The sequence below is a fragment of the Populus alba genome, chromosome 13 (assembly GCF_005239225.2).
Source record: "Populus alba chromosome 13, ASM523922v2, whole genome shotgun sequence".
NCBI classification, from domain to species: Eukaryota; Viridiplantae; Streptophyta; class Magnoliopsida; order Malpighiales; family Salicaceae; genus Populus; species Populus alba.
In genome coordinates this window covers 14,807,107-14,829,445 of record NC_133296.1, presented here as the reverse complement: position 1 = coordinate 14,829,445, position 22,339 = coordinate 14,807,107, and the positions used below count along the sequence as shown (strand labels likewise).

Here is a 22,339-nt window from a genome sequence, read left to right as displayed (position 1 = left end):
CGAGAAGCAACGGCCGGACCTGCAACCAGAGAGAAGCAGATCCGAAACGGAGAAAAAGAGAGAGAGGCGCAGATCTGAAAACAAAGGAAACAAAATAAAACCGACTGCTTGTGGTTTTTGTTTTTCTGTTGCAGGTCACAGTGAAAGCCACCACGGGCAGGGAAGAGAAAAGAGGGAAAACCGTTCTACAGCCCCCCTGTTCTCTGCATTTCGCGGCGGCGCGTCTCCACTTCTCCACAGTTCCTGAGGGCCTCCTCTGCAGTTCTTGGACTCTTTAGGGACTTTTTTTTTGTAATTTTTTACATGTATGAATATGTATTTAAATTTCTATTAAATGTTTTTAGTTTATGTTATGTTGTAAAAATTGAAACAGAAAAAAAAAAACATAGTAAAAGTGACGTGGAAGTGTGTGTTTGTATTTTTATTTATTTATGTTATTGAATTATGAAAATAAAAAAGATAAAAAAGAATTAATATTTAATTTAAATATGATTAAATATCTAAGGACAAATAAAATTATGATATATTTTTCAAGATAATGTGAGAACATGTTTTTATATATATTATGGGATTTAATAATTAATTTATTAAAATCTTATAATTTGATTAATATTTTCAAATTTCAAATCACATTAAACAACAAAGGAGTTTATTACATGTAGGGTGTGTTAGAGGTATTAATATCTTTTCTAGTCATAACTAGTTCTTTATCCTTGAATTTCTGACCATGATTAGTAAATTTGGGTTTCCTAGTAATTCTCAATAAATATTAGATGGCGACTCTTAAGACCCAAATCAAGTTAACAAACAAAAAAATGGCCAATAAATTGCTGCGCGGGTGATGTGCGACAAGTTGAGTTAAAGCAAATTTTAATTATTTATTTTTTTAATGATATGCTATATAAGTTCTTATATTAAAAGAAAAAAAAATGAAAAATAAATAGTCAAACAAGTTGAGTTAAAGCAAATTTTAATTATTTATTTTTTTAATGATATGCTATATAAGTTCTTATATTAAAAGAAAAAAAAAAATGAAAAATAAATAGTCAAAGTGTAATGCGAAGATTGCGTTCATATTTTGAATGGAATTATGTATTAACTTATTAATTAGCCAATTTTATATAATAGTGATTAAGCCTATTAATATTTTTTTGATATATACATCCTATAATATGCCCTTCAAGATGAGGGTGAAGAATCGACTCAAAGATTGAACCGAAAAAGCAGTAAAAGAAGCAATAGGAAGTGACTTAGTAAAAACATTTACAAGTTGATCCTGAGAAAAGATAAAATGAATTGAATTTCCTTCTTAGCAACCCTATCACATACAAAATAATAATCAACCTCAAACATGTTTAGTATGAACATGAAAGATAGGATTCGTTGGCAAATAAGTAGCATCGAGATTATTACATCAAAGTGTAGAAGCAGAACTAGGAGTAATCTTCAGATCTGACAATAAATACAAAAGCCATATAACCTCAACAATACCATTTGCTAAGGCTTTATACTTGGCCTCAATAGAAGAACAAGCAATCGTGCATTGCTTACTTGATTTCTATGAAATCAGTATATAACCAAAAAAGACAAGGTAACCATCCATAGACCTGCGATCATCAATACTATCAACCTAGTTTGCATTTGTAAAATCATGTAAAGCAACAGAGTAACTATGAGTGTTATGTAAGCCATGAGAAACCATACCCCGAAGATAATGCCGAATGTGTTTAACGACAACCCAATTGGAATCTATAGGAGCATCCATAAACTAACAGACGTTGTTATTAGTAAAACAAATGTTTAGTCTCGTAAAAGTGAGATATTGAAGAGCACTAATGATGTGACAAAATCATATAGGATCAGAAAATAAGCAATCAAGCACCACTGTAACTTTGAAGGTAGAAATAGGAGTATCAACAGGTTTGAATCATGTTATACTAGCTCGAGTAAGTATGTCAAGAATGTACTTATCCTATCATAGAATAGACCTATACTAGTGGATTGAACCTTAATTCCCAAACAATAATGAATAGCTCCCAAGTCTCGAAACTTAAACTCTAAACTCAATAACTGTATTAATTTTTGAAGTAGAACGAAGTTGCTGCCTATAAGCAAAATATCATCGACTTAAGCTAAAAGGTAAAAGAGATCAATATCATCAGACAAGATAAATAATGACGTGTCAAACTTTGAAGCATGGAAGTTAAAAGAGAACAGATAATCACTCAGATAAGTGTACCATACTGTTGATATCGTGATCACTCAGATGAGTGTTTGTTTTCGATCTTAACCATTCATAATTTAAACAACATTTGGATGAACAACATATCCAAAATCCAAACCAATCCAATGGTGAAAAGATGATATAGCGGCCGATAAATGAGGTTGTCTTGAAGGGTAATTTTCCAAAAATATTCCTTCAGCAACAGTGCTCAAACGAAGTCTGTTATTGACAATCTCTCTTGTCAGAATGTAGGTGACATTGAGCATAATAATATAACCAAAACGCAACCTAATCTAATGGTGGAAAGCCAAGATATGGTTGCCGAAGTTCTTGCCTTGTTGCCATCCCAAAACCCATAGTTTCAAATCAACTTATTCCTTCTATTATTTTCTGTAAATCAAGCCATTATCATGCAATTAATCTTGAAATTCACAAGAACAATTATTCCCCCAAAATATTTACATGAAACCTAGAATTTTAAACTTGGAGTTTTCTTCTTCTCATGCAAGAACAAGAGAGAAAAAGGAAATTACTAAAGGTATGTTGCTTACTTTTGCTACATTAACTTATTTCAATGAATTCTTGCAAAAATATACAAAACTCATGTCCTCCTCTTTAAAGTTCCAGCTCCTACGCTTTGTTTTTCCCAAGCTTTATAACTTTTTAAGTATGGTCACTTGATTTGTTTTCTTGGATATAATCCTCCCAAGAACACTTTGTTTTTATTTAATTTGAAGAAATGGAGAGGAGATGAAGAAAATTGGAGAAAAATGGTCTCCCTCCTATTTTCTCCTTTTTGAAGAGAACATGAGATGTGTTTAAAGGAGGAGAGGGGGTATTGTTTTATATAAAATTACTAAAATACCCTTATTAATGCCCCTTGTGTCATCTTCTTCCATTTACCCGATTTTGAGTACTCTCGTAGAGCCTTACCAAACTCCTATTGACATGAAATTGTAACCTAAGGTAAACCAATAACTCTGGAAATTCCTTTTACAATTTCAACCCGATCCAACATTTGGATTGAGATATATTATCAATACCGTAAAACTAGACAATCAACGTCTTTTACGCTAAAATTTGAATTTCATGCATTACTTTATTTACTTAGATTCTTATGACATTTCCCTTTAAATTTATGCTCAATAAATTCAATATTACCACATTTATCACTAATTTGTCGAAATAAGTTTTTTTTTTATAAGGGTTTACATATCTTCTTGTTTTTTCTTATTCTTTTATGAAATGAAACTCGTCACTGGTTTCGCCAACGTTACGAGTTTTAAACTAAAAATCATGACTCTCATTTCAAATTCAACGATACCTTTAAATTTATTTATGGAGATTATTCTCTCTCTCACATGACACATTTATTATCATTTCTCCTATTTATTCATTTATTCTATACCCAATCTCCATTACTCATCAAGACCTCATTAATTCGATCCTATGTTTTTTTTTTATTTACGAGGGTTTAATTAATTTCCATCTAATACTTCCGAATTTATTGTTCCGGGAATCACTAAAATTTCCCTCCTCTCTTTTTTTCATTCCACAAATTTTAACCAACATCCACATTTTTAAGGCCAGAGAACTAATTCTTTCAAAATGTCGATCCCCATTTCATTAACACCCTCAATCATTCTTCATTGACAATACCATTATAACATTTCTTCCCAAAACTTGGAAGGTAATGCCGACACTAATGAATCTCATTAGTGTCATTAGTCGCCCTTGCTGGGACCGACTAATAAAGTTCATTGTAAATGCCGACATCAACGTGACCAATTATTGTCATTAACTATTTTCAACGCAAAATAGTTAATCAATTTTCCATAACATCTTGGAGTATTTATGGGAATGTTGATGTCAAAGATTCTTGGCATCATTAGCTTCCATATCAGCTAATCAAGTTTCATGTGATTGTCGATATCAATGTCACCTATCAATATTATTAACTATTATTAAGTCGAATAGTTAATCAAGTTTAGTATCTCTTATTTTTTGAATGATCATGCCAATGTTAGTAAACTTTACTAACATCATTAGCCTTCCGTGCTGGAGACCAGCTAATCAAATTCAAGAAGCGATCATCAATGAAGTCCATTAATATAGCTCATGTTTTTTATCAAATAAATTAATTAAGTCTAATTTCATTTCTCATTGATTTCACCTTATCTTTTCTATTTATAGCTTCACCCATAGATATAAAATCCAAGAATTGAACAGATTATCAAAATTATTGTTATTTAAGAAAGTATAGGTATAGAATACCTACCTGCTGCAGAACCTCAGCTCGCCCTCCCTTGTTGTTGTTATACCCCTCTTAAGGTCCCTCCTGATTCCACAATTATACCACATAATTTCTTACTTAAGTTACATTTCTCATAATAATGATAATAATGATAATAATAATAATAATAATAATGACAATGTTGACTTCTTTTTAACAATTGCTTCCTTTACATTTATGTTTCCAATTACACCCCTTAAGATTATTGTTATTTATTAAATCATAACTATCATCACAAATTTGGTTTCGAATATGGCTTCCACTTTGTTGCCAGCCTGTCGAGGAACGAAAGCCGATTGATTCAAAGAAACAGTACCTCTGCGCATGAGATCAAGGTATTTACGTTAAGATTATGATAAGTTTTTTATTTAAGAAACAATATTTTTTATAAAAATACTACCCCCAAAAAAAGAGAGGATGGATTAATAAAAAAAAAAGCTCTTTTTTATCAAATATATATATATATATATATATATATATATATATATCTTTATTGCAATAAAATCATGAAATTTTTTGTCCATATTTATTTTAATTGCTTTTAGTTTTTATGCAATAAAAACATTGCTCAATTTTTTTTTTCAAGAAAATAATCAATCCATTATTATTTTATTTTTTAATTAAAACTTATTTATAGATTATGATAGGTTGTTAAAAAAAACAAAACAATTTTTATAAAAACATTAGTAAAAAAAAATGGAACGTAGTAATAAGGAAAATGGTTTTGTTTTAAAAAAATATAGATACCTTTTTTTATTTTTATTTCAAATCAATTTAAATTATTTTTTTATCCTATGGAATTTAAATTATTTATAAAAATTAATTTTATTATTATATAATAAAATAAAAAGATTAAAAGTATTTCGCAGCAGGAAATCAAATATCTTCAATATATATCCATAGCCCACAGAGAGAGCACTGCATATTAACATATAATATGTTTTTTTTTTGACAGGGAAAAGAAGTTGATACAAATAAGATCGATAAAAAAGAGCCATCACCAAAGGACAAAATAGTGGTTGGGTATTTTCCCATGGTATTAATATTGCTTTTCTTCCTTACTTTTTTTTCCCCCTTGCCATCCCTAATCTTTTAAACTTCAAGAAAATTATATTAAAACATTCTAAACCATTCCAGAAAATTACTTGTTCTGGGAAAGGCATTTGAATTAGGTCAATGCTTTTGGATGCAATTGAGCAAGTGCCAAGAACTCATTAAACAATTAGCCATGTGATGACATTATCAATCTTATTCTTCAATGCCCGCCCTAAGAAATACCTATTTGAGATTTTCCCTGTTACTGGACTACCCGTGTCACTACCAAAAGAGGAAACAAGAAGCATGATAGGGAATCTTCTAGTGGTAGCAGTGCTTGTTGCTGGTGTAACCTTTGCGGGTGTTATACAATTGCCACAATTAAGGGATAACAATAACTCGAGTGATCGTCGTCATGAATTTAACACTACTTATGAGAAACTTCTGTATAGTTATTTAGTTTTCGATGTGGGGGCTTTATCTTTCTCTCTGGTGGCAGCTCTATTCCTTCTTGTGCCAAGCTTTAGTAATCCCAGATTTCAATTATCTGCAGTTTGGTTTGTTTGGCTATTTTCATGATGTTCTGGGCATTCCTTTTGTCTGTGAGAATAGCATTAATAGGATCCCATCTTTCGTTGTTAACAAGCTTCATTTCAGGGGTGGCCGTTGTTGTTTCTTCGATTATTCTGCTATTTGTCATCCAAGTTCTTCTAAAAGTGCACTTGCACCCTTTCTGCTACGGCCTTTTTTGCTTGTTTTTCTACAGTAGCTGGTGGCTGCCTAATAAACTCTCTGATCTCAAGAGAAGTTCAGGATTTTGAGATCGATCATATCTTGGATTGTGTCTGGCGAGCGATTGGAGTAATAATTTGAACTTTGTAATAACTCTTGAGTTTCCAATTGAATGTATGTGCACTTCTACTTTTATATATATATATATATTAAGCACGCATTTACTAGACTCCTGTTGTTGTTGTTGGATTGAGTAAAAAAAAATAAATCAAATATTCAAATTAAGATATCAATGTTAATTAAAGATATCAACTTGGTTGGTCTTAACAGTATTAAAATGGCCATCCCAAAATCATTGACACGGTGCATAACGATAAAATCAACAAACATCCATCCCGTCCCTGCTGCAGGATTTCAGAAATAAACGCACCCTTAAACATTATTGCATCAAATTAGAGCAAGGGTGGGACGATGTTGGTTGATTTATCGTATTTGCAACGTGTCAATGCTTGGCCATGTCCTTTTTTCTTGCTCTAATATAATTTATTTTAAATTACTTTAAACATAACACATTAAAATAATTTAAAAATATTAAATAAAAAATTAATTTAATGAGAAGAGGATGAGAGCTTCGAGCTAGAGAGAGCTAGAAATATACCAATTAGTTAATTTCAAATCTTTGATATTGATATCATATATCCAATTTGCATTGATATTAATATTAATGTCTAGTGCGACTCAGTGAGCTAATTAAGATTACTTGGGATAAAATTAAAAAAAATAAAATTATCATTGACAATAACTAATTTTTGAAGGTTTTAAATAATATATATATATATATATATATATAACAATTTTTATTATTATATAAATAAATAATAAATAAATAAAAGTATATGCGAGATTAAATATTTTCATCATATCCCTTCTCTAATTTGAATAAACAAGGTTCACATTTAAGATCAAATATCTTTATCTTATCCCTTCTCTCATTTGAATCAATAAGGCTTACTGGTTCAAGATCAAATTTCTTCACAAGGAATTTCTTGATATATTCCAGAATTCCTCAATAAGAAAGAGCAGAACATTCTTTGAGCCCGTTTGGCTCTGCGGTAAAACACAGCTGCAGCCATGTGGTTAAAGAAAAATAAGGTGTACTGTTCACTGGGACCCACCTTTTTCTTGGGTTGGAAACACAGCATTTGAAAAGCATGAACAGTGCAATTAACATGAACAGTGAATTGTGGTGCACTGTTCCTGTGAACAGTGCAATTCTCTTGCACTGCGTGGGCATTTTTTTTTTACATTTAAAAAAAAAAAAACTAGTTTAGAATGAATTTTATACATATGAGTGGGCATTCTTCTTGTGCGTGACAATCGTGTTGAACAGTTCATTGTTAACAATGAAAATTGGACACCATATGAGTGGGCTGAAGATATTTCCAAAAGATTTGAAGAGAAATACATAAAAACAGATGAAATGATCATATATTTCCAAAGCATTCACAATATATTAACTGCATATTATAGGTCTCTTTTTGGCCTTTTTCCTAGGGAATCTTTTGTGGGGGTAATTGTTTCAGAATACGAAAGTTCTACAGTAAAATGATCATATACTTGGTATATGTAATTCGAGAATCTGTTATTAATATCATTTGATCACCCGTCCATTACGTAAAGGAAAAGTGGCTCTTTGCCTGATGGGAGATCAAACCCCACACTAGTAATACCATAGTCTACTGTAAAATAATGCATGATTGTCGAGGCTGAAGGCGGACTCCTATCATTGCATTTTCATATACAACTCAAAATGACAGCACTGAGCTACCCTAGTATTCAACTCAACTACTGTGACCTAATATTCATAAAAAGATTTTAGAGTTCATAAGCAGGGAATCTAGCCTTGGATGGGTCGATCATATCTAGAAAAAGATAAGCGATACCTCCCATTCCTTCAAACATTGAGTGGGGGCTATCACCTCCATGCATCTCTCCGGCCGATATATGTTTGTGAGCTCTATCCAGCAGAAAGCAAGTAAACGCTTTGGCCTTGTATAAGAACTCTATGTTGCCTGTTAGCTGGTACAGTGAGAGAAACACATACGCATTCCCACTGATGCCATGGCAAATTCCAACTCGCTTGAGCAGCCCACGGTTCCACACTACCTCTGCAGCATTTATAGCTGCTTCCAGAAACTCTTTATCTCCAAAAACCTGAGCATTGCACATTTCAATTTTGTAAAAAGCTGATGCAAAGTAGTTTCCAGAAGGACAAAGGGCTCCTACCTATAATTTTATATGATCTGGGAAAAAATATTGCTATCTAGTTAGATTCAGTCTTCAAGTATCCAGCCTGATATGTGTGATCAGAGCTATCAAAAGAAGGAATAAACTTTGCTACTACAGAAGTTACAGTTTCAAGTAAACCTATGAATACTGTTCCTACACAAAACATTCTTACAAAAATGAAGGCTACACTCGGTTGGAAAACCTACTCGGATTCAGACCAAAAATAAAGATCTAATTCAAAGATTTAACGTTTATTTCATGTATTCAGCCATATTGGATACCTCAGAGATCAAGACAAACACATGCAATAAATGCCATTGCCATTTGCCAGTGAATTTGAAAATTTAATGCTCTCATTAACATGACTAAAGGAGAAAGGTCAAAATCTGAATCATTCATAAATATCAAGTTCTTGCTCCAGTGGGGCTTAAATTAGCTTACAATGAACTAGATATCTGGAGAAATTTACCTTAACTGCCTTGACAAGTGTAAGAGCAATTCCAGGTGCTCCATGACACCAATGCACAAGAACATCCCTCTTGCGATCTTCTTCACTTGTAGAGTAGTTGCCGCTGGGAAAGCAGTTATTGATCATGTATTTAAGGGTGCCCTTGACATCCTCAAACTCATCAGGTTTCAGCTCTACATCCAATAAAACATTCATAATACCTGCCAATCCATGGGCAGCACCCCAATACCTCTCACCATACCATTCATACATTAATGGGGAACCTCCTTTCTTCGCCAATGCTCTTCCATTTTTTATAATTTCATTCGCAACAGCACGCTACAATAATTTTACCGTAAGACTGTTACATCCTGCTTAACTAATTCAAAACCAAAGTAGCAAAATAGGTAATAGCAGAAATCTCACAATGGTCGTATCAGGGACAGTCCCCTGCCCCACGTGTTTATTTAGGAACAAACAAGCCCATAAGAATTGTCATAACCAAATTTTTGAACAAATAATAAAAATTAAATATAGTTGACAATTGGGTTAAGACAACAAATCTTGAAGTTTAGGGATAAAATTATCAGATTTAAGAATAAATTGGTCAGAAATTGAAGAATTAATAAGTTTGGAAATTTACTTAAAATTTGAATTATTTTAATTAATGAAATTATAAGAATTAATAAGTTTGTGGACTTAATTAAACTTTGATTTAATTAATTAAATAAATTCAGGGACTTAATTGAAATTTATCCAAAAGGAGCAAAATTAAAAGAATTAATTAAGGATCAAATTGAATAATCCATGAATTAAGGAATGTTTTGTAAACATTGCACCAATTGAGGGATTTAATTGAAATGTATCCAGAAAAGGGCAAAATTAAAAGGAATTTTTATTTAATTGAGAGGTCCAATTGCAAAATTTCCAAAGTTCAGGGGTCAAATTGAAAACTCAAGTTTCCAGCCAAAACGGCACCGTTGCTAAGGAACAGCCGTGTGTTCTTCTCCATCACGATTCAACAGGAGAATCTCCGATTCATCAGGGGAGCGGATAATCTGCAACAAATTTGATCTTGGACCAAGTCGTTTGCCGATAACCATGCATAATACAGTCCTGCAAAAACAGAACTGGAGGAGGTTGAGTTTGCCGAAAACAAACAGAGACGAAGCGGGAGCCAGGGCGATCAACCTAGAAAAATAGAGCAATCAAAACACAACCCAGAAAAATAGAGAAGAACAGAAACATCAACACAAAAAGCAAAAATCCAGAGCTAAAACAAACAGGGCAGAAGCACACCCGGGGGGAGGACGAACAAGCCTGCAACAGTGAAGGGGAGACCCAGCATAAACAGTGTTGCTACCCAATTTTTGACCCATGTTTTTTATATATTTTCAAAAAATCCAAAAATAGAGAAAAACAATGAAAATCCAAAAAATATGTTTTTTTAATATATTTTCATCATTTTAGCATTTTTAACGTTGTCTAAAAAAAAAAAGAATTTAAATTGTTAAAAGATTTTCAAACGTGTTCGACTTTTCACGCATCATTTTTAAATCATTGATTTTCCGCATTTGAGTCGACGTTGATATTGCTCGTTTCAAAAAATATAAAAAAATAAGAAAAATCAAAATTTACAAAAAGAAAGAAGTTGAGGGACCAAGTTGGAAAACCTAGCAACATTTTTGCCTATAAATACTGGTCTTTAACTCAAACAAAAGGGGGGGTAATTTTGAAATATCAGAAAATACAAAAAAAAAATAACCTAAACCTATCTCTACCAAGCCTGCCGCCCCCCTTCCCCCCTGGTTTGAATTTTTTTTCCTACAGCCGCCGGCCACAAACCAAAAGCCAAACAGCCACTTCCCTCAGCCATACACTGTCCCTTTCCCAATTGACAGCCGGCCTATCTTCTTCCCCCCCTACGGTCTCCAGCTCTTCCACCACACCGCAGCCCCCATCTCTCCGTCATCTTCCCTTTCGGCCTGCACACAGAGCCGCCGCTCACTTTTCCTCCAACACCGGACGAGCTTGCCTCCGTCAGCCGCAGCGACGCCCACAGCGTCGTTCCTTCCCTCTCAGCCATCGTCTCAACTCCATCACCAGGAGTCACCGACAGACCACCATCCAGCGTCTCTTCCTCCGATCTGCCTCTCAACGTCGTGCTCACCGCCGGCCGCAGCACACCAGTAACGACCCAGCAGCGGTCACAAGGTCACCGAATAGACCCGACGGTCACAGATCCACAACCACCAGCAGCTTCCCAGTCACCGGCGGCCACCTGAAGCAGAGGAGAAGAAGAACACAACAGACCCATTTGCCGATCCGAAGCGGAGAAGAAGACCTGAGAACAGATCCGGGAAGGAGCAAGAAAAATTAAAATCTACTGTTGTTGCGTGTTCTTGACTTTGCAGGTGGCTTTACTTCACACCGCCGGCGACGAAAGGATGATGGGAAGAAGTCGATCCAGCCCCCCCTGTTGCAGTGTTTTTCTTGCGGCGGCGCGTGAACCCACGCGCCGCCAGTGATGGGGGCGCCTGGGGAGACGCGCCGCCACTGTTCCAGCTGATGGCAGAAGTCCTTCCCTGCAATTTCTGGAGTTTCTAGGGATTATTTTGCAATTTTTAAATTAATTAATGTAATTTTTATTTATTTATTTTTAGTTTTGAATTTGAATTTGAATTTGAATTTGTATAGTGGATGTAAATGAAAAGAAAAGAAAAGAAAAAGAAAAGAAAAGAAAAGAAAAGAAATAAAAGTAGTGAAAGTGAATGTGTGTGTTTGTATTTTTGTTTTATTTATTTGTATATATTTTTGATGATAAAATTGCAGATACATTAAAGAAGAATTTAATTTTTTGATCTGATCACGGTTAAGAATTATTAACTTATACGTAAGTGATATTTCTAATTTCCGGTGAAAAGACAATTATTAAAACTTCTTTAACACGTCAAAGATACGAAGCAGCTTACCTCAGGTAGGGTGCGTTAGGGGTGCTAATACCTTCCCTAACCACAACCAGTCCCTTACCCGCGAATCTCTGACAAGACCAGTACATCCGGTTTCCTAGTAGCCCGAAATCAATTACTAGGTGGCGACTCCAACGAACCAAATTCAAGCAAATGCAACAACGAGAATTAAATCGCCAACCGATGCCGCGCGCTGATTGATTTTTTTTTTGGGGTGCGACAAACAGGAGGGATAAAACAGAAAAAAAACCGAAGCTAAACCCAGGAAGAAACCGAGAAAAACCCCAGAGAAAACAGAGCATAAATCATAGTAAAAAAGGAGCAAAAGGAAGAAACCAGGACGAAAAACAACCGAGGCAGGAGGTCAGCAACAGGGGAGGCAGAACAAGCAAAACCCAGACTTGTCTTTGTCCAAGGATTCAAGCGTGAATAGGCAGAACTGAAAAGAACAAGCAAAACCCAGACTTGTCTTTGTCCACGGATTCAAGCAGAATAGGCAAACTGAAAAGAACAAGAAAACAGAGGGGAGTGGGTTTGAAAATAAAAAGGAGGAGAAGGACGTTCTTCGGCAGGAGCTAGAATCATCACGCCGTCTGCTTCCCCATCGCTGTCTTCACCCAGGTAAACTCTCTTCCTCAAGCTCTGCGAATTCAAGATTTCAAAATGATGTTCGAAACAGTGCGAAGGTAAATTAATTACCTTCGCACTGTGCAGGGGCACGCGTGAACCAGTTCACGCGTGCCTATTGCATGGCCCAGTTATTGGCCTGAGCCAATAACCGGGCCAGGCCAGCCGGGCCCAGCCCAAAAATTAAAAATAAAAATAAAAAAATATATAATAAAAATTGTGTAGGTAAAAAAATATATAAAATAAATTTATTGTTTTTTTTATTTATTCATTGACGTAGAATCAGAATAAACATACCAATTTAAATTTATTTCATGGTATTTTACTTGGTTATATAAAAATGTGCGTGCAAAAAAAAAATAATAATAACTTAAGATAAAATAAAATAAATTTATTTGGTATATTCACTGACGCCAGATTCGGGAATAAAAAAATACTAATGTAAATTTATGTTATTTTATTTTGTTTTGTTTTTATTTAGCTACATTAAAAATAAAAATAATGTGTAAGCGTAAAAAATAAATTGATTTTTATTTGTTTATTCACTGACGCCAGAGTCAGGAATAAAAAAAAATGATGATTTAAATTTATTTTTATAGCTACGTGATATTTATCAACGCCAGAGTTGGAAATATTCGTAGTTAAATATTCACTGACGCCAGAGTCAGGAATATTATAAGCAAATTTTCATAACATAAATTAATAAACATTTAGCAATTTAAGACGAAACCAGCAATGCAGTCTGCCTCAGGCAGGACGTTTAAGGGGTGATAATATCTTCCCTTTTACGTAACCAGTCCCGAACCATAGAATCTCTGTTGACCAGTTATTTATAAAATATATTTAAAAAGAAAATATATAGATCCCATTTGATATATAAATGGAGATAAGACGAGGGCTCGAAGGCGCGCTCCAATGGAGGTAGGATAGAAAATGCACTACCTTTGATGGTCGAGGGCTCGAAGGCGCGCTCGAACATAAATAAGACGAGGGCTTGAAGGCGCGCTCGAATGTAAGATGAGGGCTCGAAGGCGCGCTCGAATGTAAGACGAGGGCTCGAAGGCGCGCTCGAATGTAAGACGAGGGCTCGAAGGCGCACTCGAATGAAGGTAGGATAGAAAATGCACTACCTGAGGTGGTCGAGGGCTCGAAGGCGCGCTCGAATGGAGATAAGACGAGGGCTCGAAGGCGCGCTCGAATGGAGATAAGACGAGGGCTCGAAGGCGCGCTCCAATGGAGGTAGGATAGAAAATGCACTACCTTATTTGGTCGAGGGCTCGAAGGCGCGCTCGAATGTAAGACGAGGGCTCGAAGGCGCACTCGAATGGAGGTAGGATAGAAAATGCACTACCTGAGGTGGTCGAGGGCTCGAAGGCGCGCTCGAATGGAGATAAGACGAGGGCTCGAAGGCGCGCTCGAATGTAAGACGAGGGCTCGAAGGCGCACTCGAATGGAGGTAGGATAAAAAATGCACTACCTTTGATGGTCGAGGGCTTGAAGGCACGCTCGAAAAGAACTCAGACGAGGGCTCGAAGGCGCGCTCGAATGGAGATAAGACGAGGGCTCGAAGGCGCGCTCGAATGGAGGTAGGATAGGAAATGCACTACCTATGATGGTCGAGGGCTCGAAGGCGCGCTCGAAAAGAAATAAGACGAGGGCTCGAAGGCGCGCTCGAATGGAGATAAGACGAGGGCTCGAAGGCGCGCTCGAATGGAGGTAGGATAGGAAATGCACTACCTGAGGTGGTCGAGGGCTCGAAGGCGCGCTCGAATGGAGATAAGACGAGGGCTCGAAGGCGCGCTCCAATGGAGGTAGGATAGAAAATGCACTACCTTTGATGGTCGAGGGCTCAAAGGCACGCTCGAACATAAATAAGACGAGGGCTTGAAGGCGCGCTCGAATGTAAGACGAAGGCTCGAAGGCGCGCTCGAATGTAAGACGAGGGCTCGAAGGCGCGCTCGAATGGAGGTAGGATAGAAAATGCACTACCTTTGATGGTCGAGGGCTCGAAGGCGCGCTCGAAAAGAACTCAGACGAGGGCTCGAAGGCGCGCTCGAATGGAGATAAGACGAGGGCTCAAAGGCGCGCTCGAATGGAGGTAGGATAGGAAATGCACTACCCATGATGGTTGAGGCTGAAAAGTGGTGAAAAAATACAGAGATTTTTCTGGTGGCCTAATTCTCATGGGCGGCCTGCCCAGGTTGAAAAATTCTCAAAAATGAAAAATTTTTCAACAGCAATTTTGATCTTTGGCCATTTCAAGTTGGCCTTCCACTTGATGGATTTCGTTGGAATTTTCTCATATGAAATTTGCAAAACTCATTGTCCAATGTCTCAAAGTTAAATGATATGCATGCATCTTTACCTGATTTGAAATATAGGCCCCCATTTCTTCATAGTCTTCTTGTTGATTGATTGGTGAGATCTTGCTAACTGATTTGAGTCATCTTTGTCGTTTAGCTTTCTAGCCCACTCGAGTTGGCCCATGTAAGTCTATTTCCAAATTTGTTTGCACAACTCAGCATTTGTGGTGCCCATCGTGACCCACTTGCTTGCTAGAGATTTTCTGATTCGTCAAATAATTTGAGAGGATTATTCATTACCTCTCGTCTCATTGTTAAAAAACATTCGGTATCACTTGCTGAAAGGATCGAGCTGTCTTTTGTAAAGCAAAATGCCCCCTTGTCTTGTTGTAAGGGATGATAGATTTTCCTTAAACACAATGTTGTCCCCTTGTACTGGTCATTGCCCCCAAGTGTGCTATGTCACTGACTTAGATGAATAATGATTTTAAGAGGTCATTCTCTCATTTGGTAAAGGAATACGAGTCTAGAATGAATCTTGAAATCTTGATCTTGCATTTTGAAAACAAAATTTATTTCGATGTGAGTCTAAAATAATTTGCTTTTGAAATCTTGCAACTCCTTGGTTATTTTCTTTCTTGGAAAAGAGATTATTTGCTCTTGAAAATATGACCTTTTGTTTCGAAGTGAAGGGCTCGAGAAAAAGCTCGAGGTTTTGTAAGAGAAAAACTTGTCTCTTTTTTAACATTTATTTTTATCGGCATGAATAATAATGAGTAGTTTATTCTTGATGTCATGAATCTTATGAAAGAGTATCTTTGCATTTTCAGAGCATTGTTTATTGTTCTAGATTGCTTGCTTGCTTGATTAGAAAGGACTTCTACAGGCACGTAACGTAGGCTGTGGTTTTTGGCTATGAAAGAAAAGGATTCATAAGGCTCAAAGAGTGTTTCAGGGTTCCAAAGACTGAAGATCACTATCAATAGTTTGACTCTTGACGTCATTCATAGTTCTTTTGCCGCTCTTCTTTGATTTGCCCCTTTTTTCCTTTTTCATTGCTTTGCTAGAGCATACTCACTTTATCTTGGTTATCATTTTTTCTTGTGATTTAGGCATGCCCCCTAGCATTTGAGTTTCTTGGGCTCGTTTTCCTTTTGGCTTTCTCACGGCTTTATCCTCTTTCTTGATCATTGAAATTTCACTTGCCCGTTTTTTTTATGTAGGCCTGATCCTTAGCATTTGAGTTTCTTGGGCTCTTTTGCCTTTTGGCTTTCTCACGGCTTTATCATCCTTCTTGATCATTGAAATTTCACTTGCCCTCAGTGTAGGGTGTGATCTTAGTCGGGATTTTTTTATGAAAGAAAAATTATTCAGGCTCAAAAAGGGTTTGCAAGGGATGTACTTATTTTAGAACGTGAAAGGAATAACAAAGATGGCCTTTCCTCATTTCAAGCGCAAGCAGCTATGATCGATAAACTTTGACCTCGTATAGTGTGATGATTTATTCTTTGCAAAGATGCATTTCATGAGTAATGTGCAACAAGTTCACTACATACCATTATTCATACATTTAAAAACACATGATTCAAGGGTAATGGGGTAAGGGTGTTTATTCTTTTTTTTTTCACAATTGTTTTTATAATTTAGTCACCTTAATGATGGAGTTGCTTGATTCACTTGTCATTCTACAAGTAGAATGTCAAAAATATTGTTTTTGAATAAACATCAAATTATTTTTTGAAATCAAAATGCCAGATCAATTTTTTTCAAAACTCTAATAGGGAAACTGATTTTTTTGGTAAAAGAGATGAATTGCGTTTATGAGATCGCATAAGGCTTCAAAGATGTGTTTGTGAATCTTTATAAGAAAACTCTCTTAGAAAAAAAATGAATAATGCTAATCGTAAACACGATTGAATGACAAACTCATTATTTTCATTGAAACTTTAGAAAATAAGTTCAACAAGAAAGAACTTATGACAACATCTTGGGCTGTGAATACTGACAAGATAACATATAAAGGGGCTAAACATTTAGCGATCATTGATTGGAATTTCTGGAATATTTCAATCATTCATTCTCCTCGACAAAGGCATCTTTTCAACAGTCAATTGAAATCAAATGTAGATCATTCTCGACCTAATATCACCATAGCCTTATCTTCAAGATAGTTGATTTCTAGGAGTCGATGTGAAGCAATTAGCTATAGAAATGATAAGTGCCTTGGCAACCATCTTCAGTGAAACCGTTCTTCTCAGTCGGGTTAGCGATCTTACCTAACCCAATGGCTTGTTCAATCCTCTCAGCTACAACAACCAGGTCAGTAAAATATTGTGCAGAGCTTCTAACCAAGTATTCAAAGTATGGAGCTTTAAAGGTGTTGGAAAATAAACTGATCATTTCTTTTTCCAACATGGGAGGGTTAACTTGTGCAGCTACCTCACTCCATCTTCGGGCGTATTCTCTTATGGATTCTTTGTTATCCTTCTTCATAGCTTGCAAGCTTGACCGATCAGGACCCACATCTATATTGAACTTATATTGCCTCATGAAGGCATCAACTAAATCCTTCCATTTTTTAACCTTGGTATTGTCCAGCCGCATATACCAAGTGAGGGAACCATTACTCAGACTGTCTTGAAAGAAATGAATCAGTAGTTTCTCATCATGAACCACCTCAGCCATTTTGTTGCAGTATGCTTTGAGATGAGTTATGGGGCATTGAATTCCCGTATATTTAACAAATTCTTGCACTCTAAAATTTTTTGGAATGACTACGTTGGGCACCAAACACATCTCAGCAGCCTTTATAGGATCATATAGGTGGATTCCCTCAAATGCCCTCATCCTTTGTTCTAGGGCAATGAATTTGTTCAGCTCATCTTCTTTTACCATTTTGCCCTTTTGAGATTCATTCTCTGTAGAATCAATGGTAAATGATATTCTCGTGGGGTATGCTGGATGAAAATGCATGGCTTGTTGAAAATCAGACGACAATCCATTTGCCCCCAGATTCTGTAGATTGAAGGGATTTACCAACATAGGTTCAGGCTGAGCTGTAAGTGTTGCTTTTCCGGATTTATCTCTCAAGGCCTGCTCGAGTAAACTAGTAAGCCTTGCGACTTCTTCTTTAAGATTGTCCACCTCTTTTTGATGTTGGGCTTCCAACTGGGCTCTTTCTTCGTTTTCCATTTGTCTTTTCTCGAAAGGGTTTATTATATGTAGGTTTCAAATGGGAACCTATATTTCAACCTGTAAATGTAAATCATGCAATTTATGCAAAAATGTTGATTCAATTAAAAATGCGTATGGAATGCAAACACGTCCTTCACGGGATGACAACCTAATAGGAAGATCCTAATTGTTGAGTGCATCAAAGGGTTGGTCATTATCTAGTTTCAAAGGGTCTCTCGCATGCTCAGTGATCGTCCATGAAAGGTCGATATGAGGCTTACAAGTAGTGTGAAAATAGAGGCCCTGAGTAATATCAGTTTGGCATATCAACCACTTCCAAGTAAACAATCAAGCGAGAGTTGGATGGTTTCACGAGTCTTACCCAGGCTAAAGCCATTGGGGTACCGTTACTTTCCCACTTATCCTAGATTTTCAGGTGTGTGCTCTCAACGTGATGCATGACAATATAAACATGGATGCATGCTAAAGCAGTAAATTCAAGAAAAATAAACAAATAAACATAACATAAAAAAAACATTATAACAATTGATAAACAAAAGGCAAAGCTTAGTCCATTAGTCCCCAGTGGAGTCGCCATTCTGTCACACCTGGACATCACGGCGGCCTTAAAAATTATAATTCTTCGGAAAGAATGGATTTCTGGCATCCTGTTCTTTAATGTGGATATTCTTTATTTAAGGAGTCGCCACCTAGTATTATGGTCACTAGGAACCCTAACTAGTCAACAGAGATTCTATGGTTCGGGACTGGTTACGTAAAAGGGAAGATATTATCACCCCTTAAACGTCCTGCCTGAGGCAGACTGCATTGCTGGTTTCGTCTTAAATTGCTAAATGTTTATTAATTTATGTTATGAAAATTTGCTTATAATATTCCTGACTCTAGCGTCAGTGAATATTTAACTACGAATATTTCCAACTCTGGCGTTGATAAATATCACGTAGCTATAAAAATAAATTTAAATCATCATTTTTTTTTTTATTCCTGACTCTGGCGTCAGTGAATAAACAAATAAAAATCAATTTATTTTTTACGCTTACACATTATTTTTATTTTTAATGTAGCTAAATAAAAACAAAACAAAATAAAATAACATAAATTTACATTAGTATTTTTTTTATTCCCGAATCTGGCGTCAGTGAATATACCAAATAAATTTATTTTATTTTATCTTAAGTTATTATTATTTTTTTTTTGCACGCACATTTTTATATAACCAAGTAAAATACCATGAAATAAATTTAAATTGGTATGTTTATTCTGATTCTACGTCAATGAATAAATAAAAAAACAATAAATTTATTTTATATATTTTTTACCTACACAATTTTTATTATATATTTTTTTATTTTTATTTTTAATTTTTGGGCTGGGCCCGGCTGGCCTGGCCCGGTTATTGGCTCAGGCCAATAACTGGGCCATGCAATAGGCACGCGTGAACTGGTTCACGCGTGCCCCTGCACAGTGCGAAGGTAATTAATTTACCTTCGCACTGTTTCGAACATCATTTTGAAATCTTGAATTCGCAGAGCTTGAGGAAGAGAGTTTACCTGGGTGAAGACAGCGATGGGGAAGCAGACGGCGTGATGATTCTAGCTCCTGCCGAAGAACGTCCTTCTCCTCCTTTTTATTTTCAAACCCACTCCCCTCTGTTTTCTTGTTCTTTTCAGTTTGCCTATTCTGCTTGAATCCGTGGACAAAGACAAGTCTGGGTTTTGCTTGTTCTTTTCAGTTCTGCCTATTCACGTTTGAATCCTTGGACAAAGACAAGTCTGGGTTTTGCTTGTTCTGCCTCCCCTGTTGCTGACCTCCTGCCTCGGTTGTTTTTCGTCCTGGTTTCTTCCTTTTGCTCCTTTTTTACTATGATTTATGCTCTGTTTTCTCTGGGGTTTTTCTCGGTTTCTTCCTGGGTTTAGCTTCGGTTTTTTTTCTGTTTTGTCCCTCCTGTTTATGCTGGGTCTCCCCTTCACTGTTGCAGGCTTGTTCGTCCTCCCCCCGGGTGTGCTTCTGCCCTGTTTGTTTTAGCTCTGGATTTTTGCTTTTTGTGTTGATGTTTCTGTTCTTCTCTATTTTTCTGGGTTGTGTTTTGATTGCTCTATTTTTCTAGGTTGATCGCCCTGGCTCTCTCTTCGTCTCTGTTTGTTTTCTCCTTTTATAGCCAAACTCAACCTCCTCCAGTTCTGTTTTTGCAGGACTGTATTATGCATGGTTATCGGCAAACGACTTGGTCCAAGATCAAATTTGTTGCAGATTATCCGCTCCCCTGATGAATCGGAGATTCTCCTGTTGAATCGTGATGGAGAAGAACACACGGCTGTTCCTTAGCAACGGTGCCGTTTTGGCTGGAAACTTGAGTTTTCAATTTGACCCCTGAACTTTGGAAATTTTGCAATTGGACCTCTCAATTAAATAAAAATTCCTTTTAATTTTCCCTTTTCTGGATACATTTCAATTAAATCCCTCAATTGGTGCAATGTTTACAAAACATTCCTTAATTCATGGATTATTCAATTTGATCCTTAATTAATTCTTTTAATTTTGCCCCTTTTGGATAAATTTCAATTAAGTCCCTGAATTTATTTAATTAATTAAATCAAAGTTTAATTAAGTCCACAAACTTATTAATTCTTATAATTTCATTAATTAAAATAATTCAAATTTTAAGTAAATTTCCAAACTTATTAATTCTTCAATTTCTGACCAATTTATTCTTAAATCTGATAATATTATCCCTAAACTTCAAGATTTGTTGTCTTAACCCAATTGTCAACTATATTTAATTTTTATTATTTGTTCAAAAATTTGGTTATGACAACAACCAATTTGTTTTTTACAAAAATATTAAAAATAACACAAAATAGAGTAAAAAGGCCACCTCTCCTAATTGACTCAGATAGTAACTCTGTAATGCTTCATCATTAGCATGCTTTGCTGCTACAGCCCCAAGTGCACAAACACCAGCTCGCCCACATATAAATGTCACATCCCTAGATTATAAAATACATTCAACAACATTACCAGATGTCCAAACCGAATCCACCCCTCTTTAGTAGCTTCAAATTTGCGTTTTACACAAGTTATAATCAAAACCCAAAATCATATCCAATTGGCTCATACCATAAATTTAATCACAAAAACAAACTATACAGTGAAACAATATGACATCTTCACCAAAAAGGGAGACTCTACCTTGAAGCCCGAGAAGCAGAATCACAAGCCTTAACAATCTCCAAACAGAGAAAGAGATCATTTTCATTACTAGTAACTTGATAGCTCTTATAAAGCAACAAAGCAGTGCCAAGATTTCCACTGTAAAGAGTAAAATCATGCACAACTTGCCCACCTAAACCCCATGTCTCCATCACTATCTGTAGAACACAAAAATCCCACTAAACACACACAGTGCCAACATTACCAAACAAAGAAAAAGCAACCCAAGAAATGAAAACAAAAGAAAGAGAAGTTCTTGTTACTGTTTCTTTAAGATCCAAACCAGAACGTTGAAACTGCTTGGAAAGTGAAGTGTAGGGCATTGAGAGAAGCTTCATGAGAGAATCGTCATCGGTTACTTTATCTTCTTCTTGTATATCTTCTGTTACAAAGCTTGGCATTACGTTGGGAAAGAATCGATCAGCCATTGCTGCCTCTGGTTCTGAAGCGAGAAATTTTTTTTCTCTGTTTTAGGTTGTCGTCAAAGGTTTTGAGCTCAGTAGCTGCTACCTAGTACTGAGCGTTGGAAATTGGCTAATGTAAACGTGGCAGATGCACCGTCTGCTTAAACTACTTTGTTAAACAGTGTAAATTGCATTATTGGCCCCTAAAGTCTTAGAGAATTGAAAGAATTGCTAATTTAGACTCGCTACTTTCAAAACTCCAAAAACAAGCTTTTTTTTTTCTTAGTACCGTATAACCTTGATAAATTAATAATTTTCATTAAATAATATTTTTATAGTATCGAGCTTAATTTTACAATGTTAAAAATAGTTTGTAATTGTACTTCCTCAAACATATGTCATCGAAGCCGAGATTGTTATATTCATTACATCTATAACATTAATCTTCTCTGGATCAAGAATTCCAATTTCGTATGATCCTGATATGAATCTTGAATATGGTGTTGGGGTAGTAAGGAAAACAATTTAATTTTTTATTGATGGGCGTGGCAGCTTCTCCGTAACATTTTTTCTCCTGGGTTTTTGGAAACTTGCAGCTTATCAAATCAGC

The 22,339-nt window shown here is 35.8% G+C and overlaps 2 protein-coding genes across 2 annotated transcripts; both read right to left on the bottom strand.

Annotated features, from left to right (window-relative positions):
• Positions 1–8,048: 8,048 nt before the first annotated feature.
• On the bottom strand, positions 8,049–9,508 carry LOC140954387 (lanC-like protein GCL2). The gene is made up of 3 exons (XM_073403765.1): positions 9,448–9,508; positions 9,043–9,360; positions 8,049–8,498 (listed from the first exon to the last, which is right to left on the bottom strand). The coding sequence occupies exons 2-3, from the start codon at positions 9,292–9,294 to the stop codon at positions 8,160–8,162; spliced, it is 591 nt and encodes a 196-aa protein (XP_073259866.1). The 5' UTR covers positions 9,295–9,360; positions 9,448–9,508; the 3' UTR covers positions 8,049–8,159.
• Positions 9,509–20,945: 11,437 nt separating this feature from the next.
• Positions 20,946–21,881, bottom strand: LOC118040159 (lanC-like protein GCL2). The gene is made up of 3 exons (XM_035047029.2): positions 21,589–21,881; positions 21,305–21,483; positions 20,946–21,102 (listed from the first exon to the last, which is right to left on the bottom strand). Exons 1-3 carry the CDS (start codon positions 21,751–21,753, stop codon positions 20,946–20,948), a joined length of 501 nt encoding a protein of 166 aa, XP_034902920.2. The 5' UTR covers positions 21,754–21,881.
• Between the last annotated feature and the right edge of the window lie 458 nt (positions 21,882–22,339).

Coding starts and splice junctions, on each gene's coding strand:
- LOC140954387 (XM_073403765.1), bottom strand. CDS start 9,294: ATGTATGAATGGTATGGTGAGAGGTATTGGGGTGCTGCCCATGGATTG. Junction 8,499..9,042: donor CACTTGTCAAGGCAGTTAAG/GTAAATTTCTCC, acceptor TGCAATGCTCAG/GTTTTTGGAGATAAAGAGTT.
- LOC118040159 (XM_035047029.2), bottom strand. CDS start 21,753: ATGGCTGATCGATTCTTTCCCAACGTAATGCCAAGCTTTGTAACAGAA. Junction 21,484..21,588: donor GTTTGGATCTTAAAGAAACA/GTAACAAGAACT, acceptor TGTGTTCTACAG/ATAGTGATGGAGACATGGGG. Junction 21,103..21,304: donor TCTGCTTCTCGGGCTTCAAG/GTAGAGTCTCCC, acceptor TTTATAATCTAG/GGATGTGACATTTATATGTG.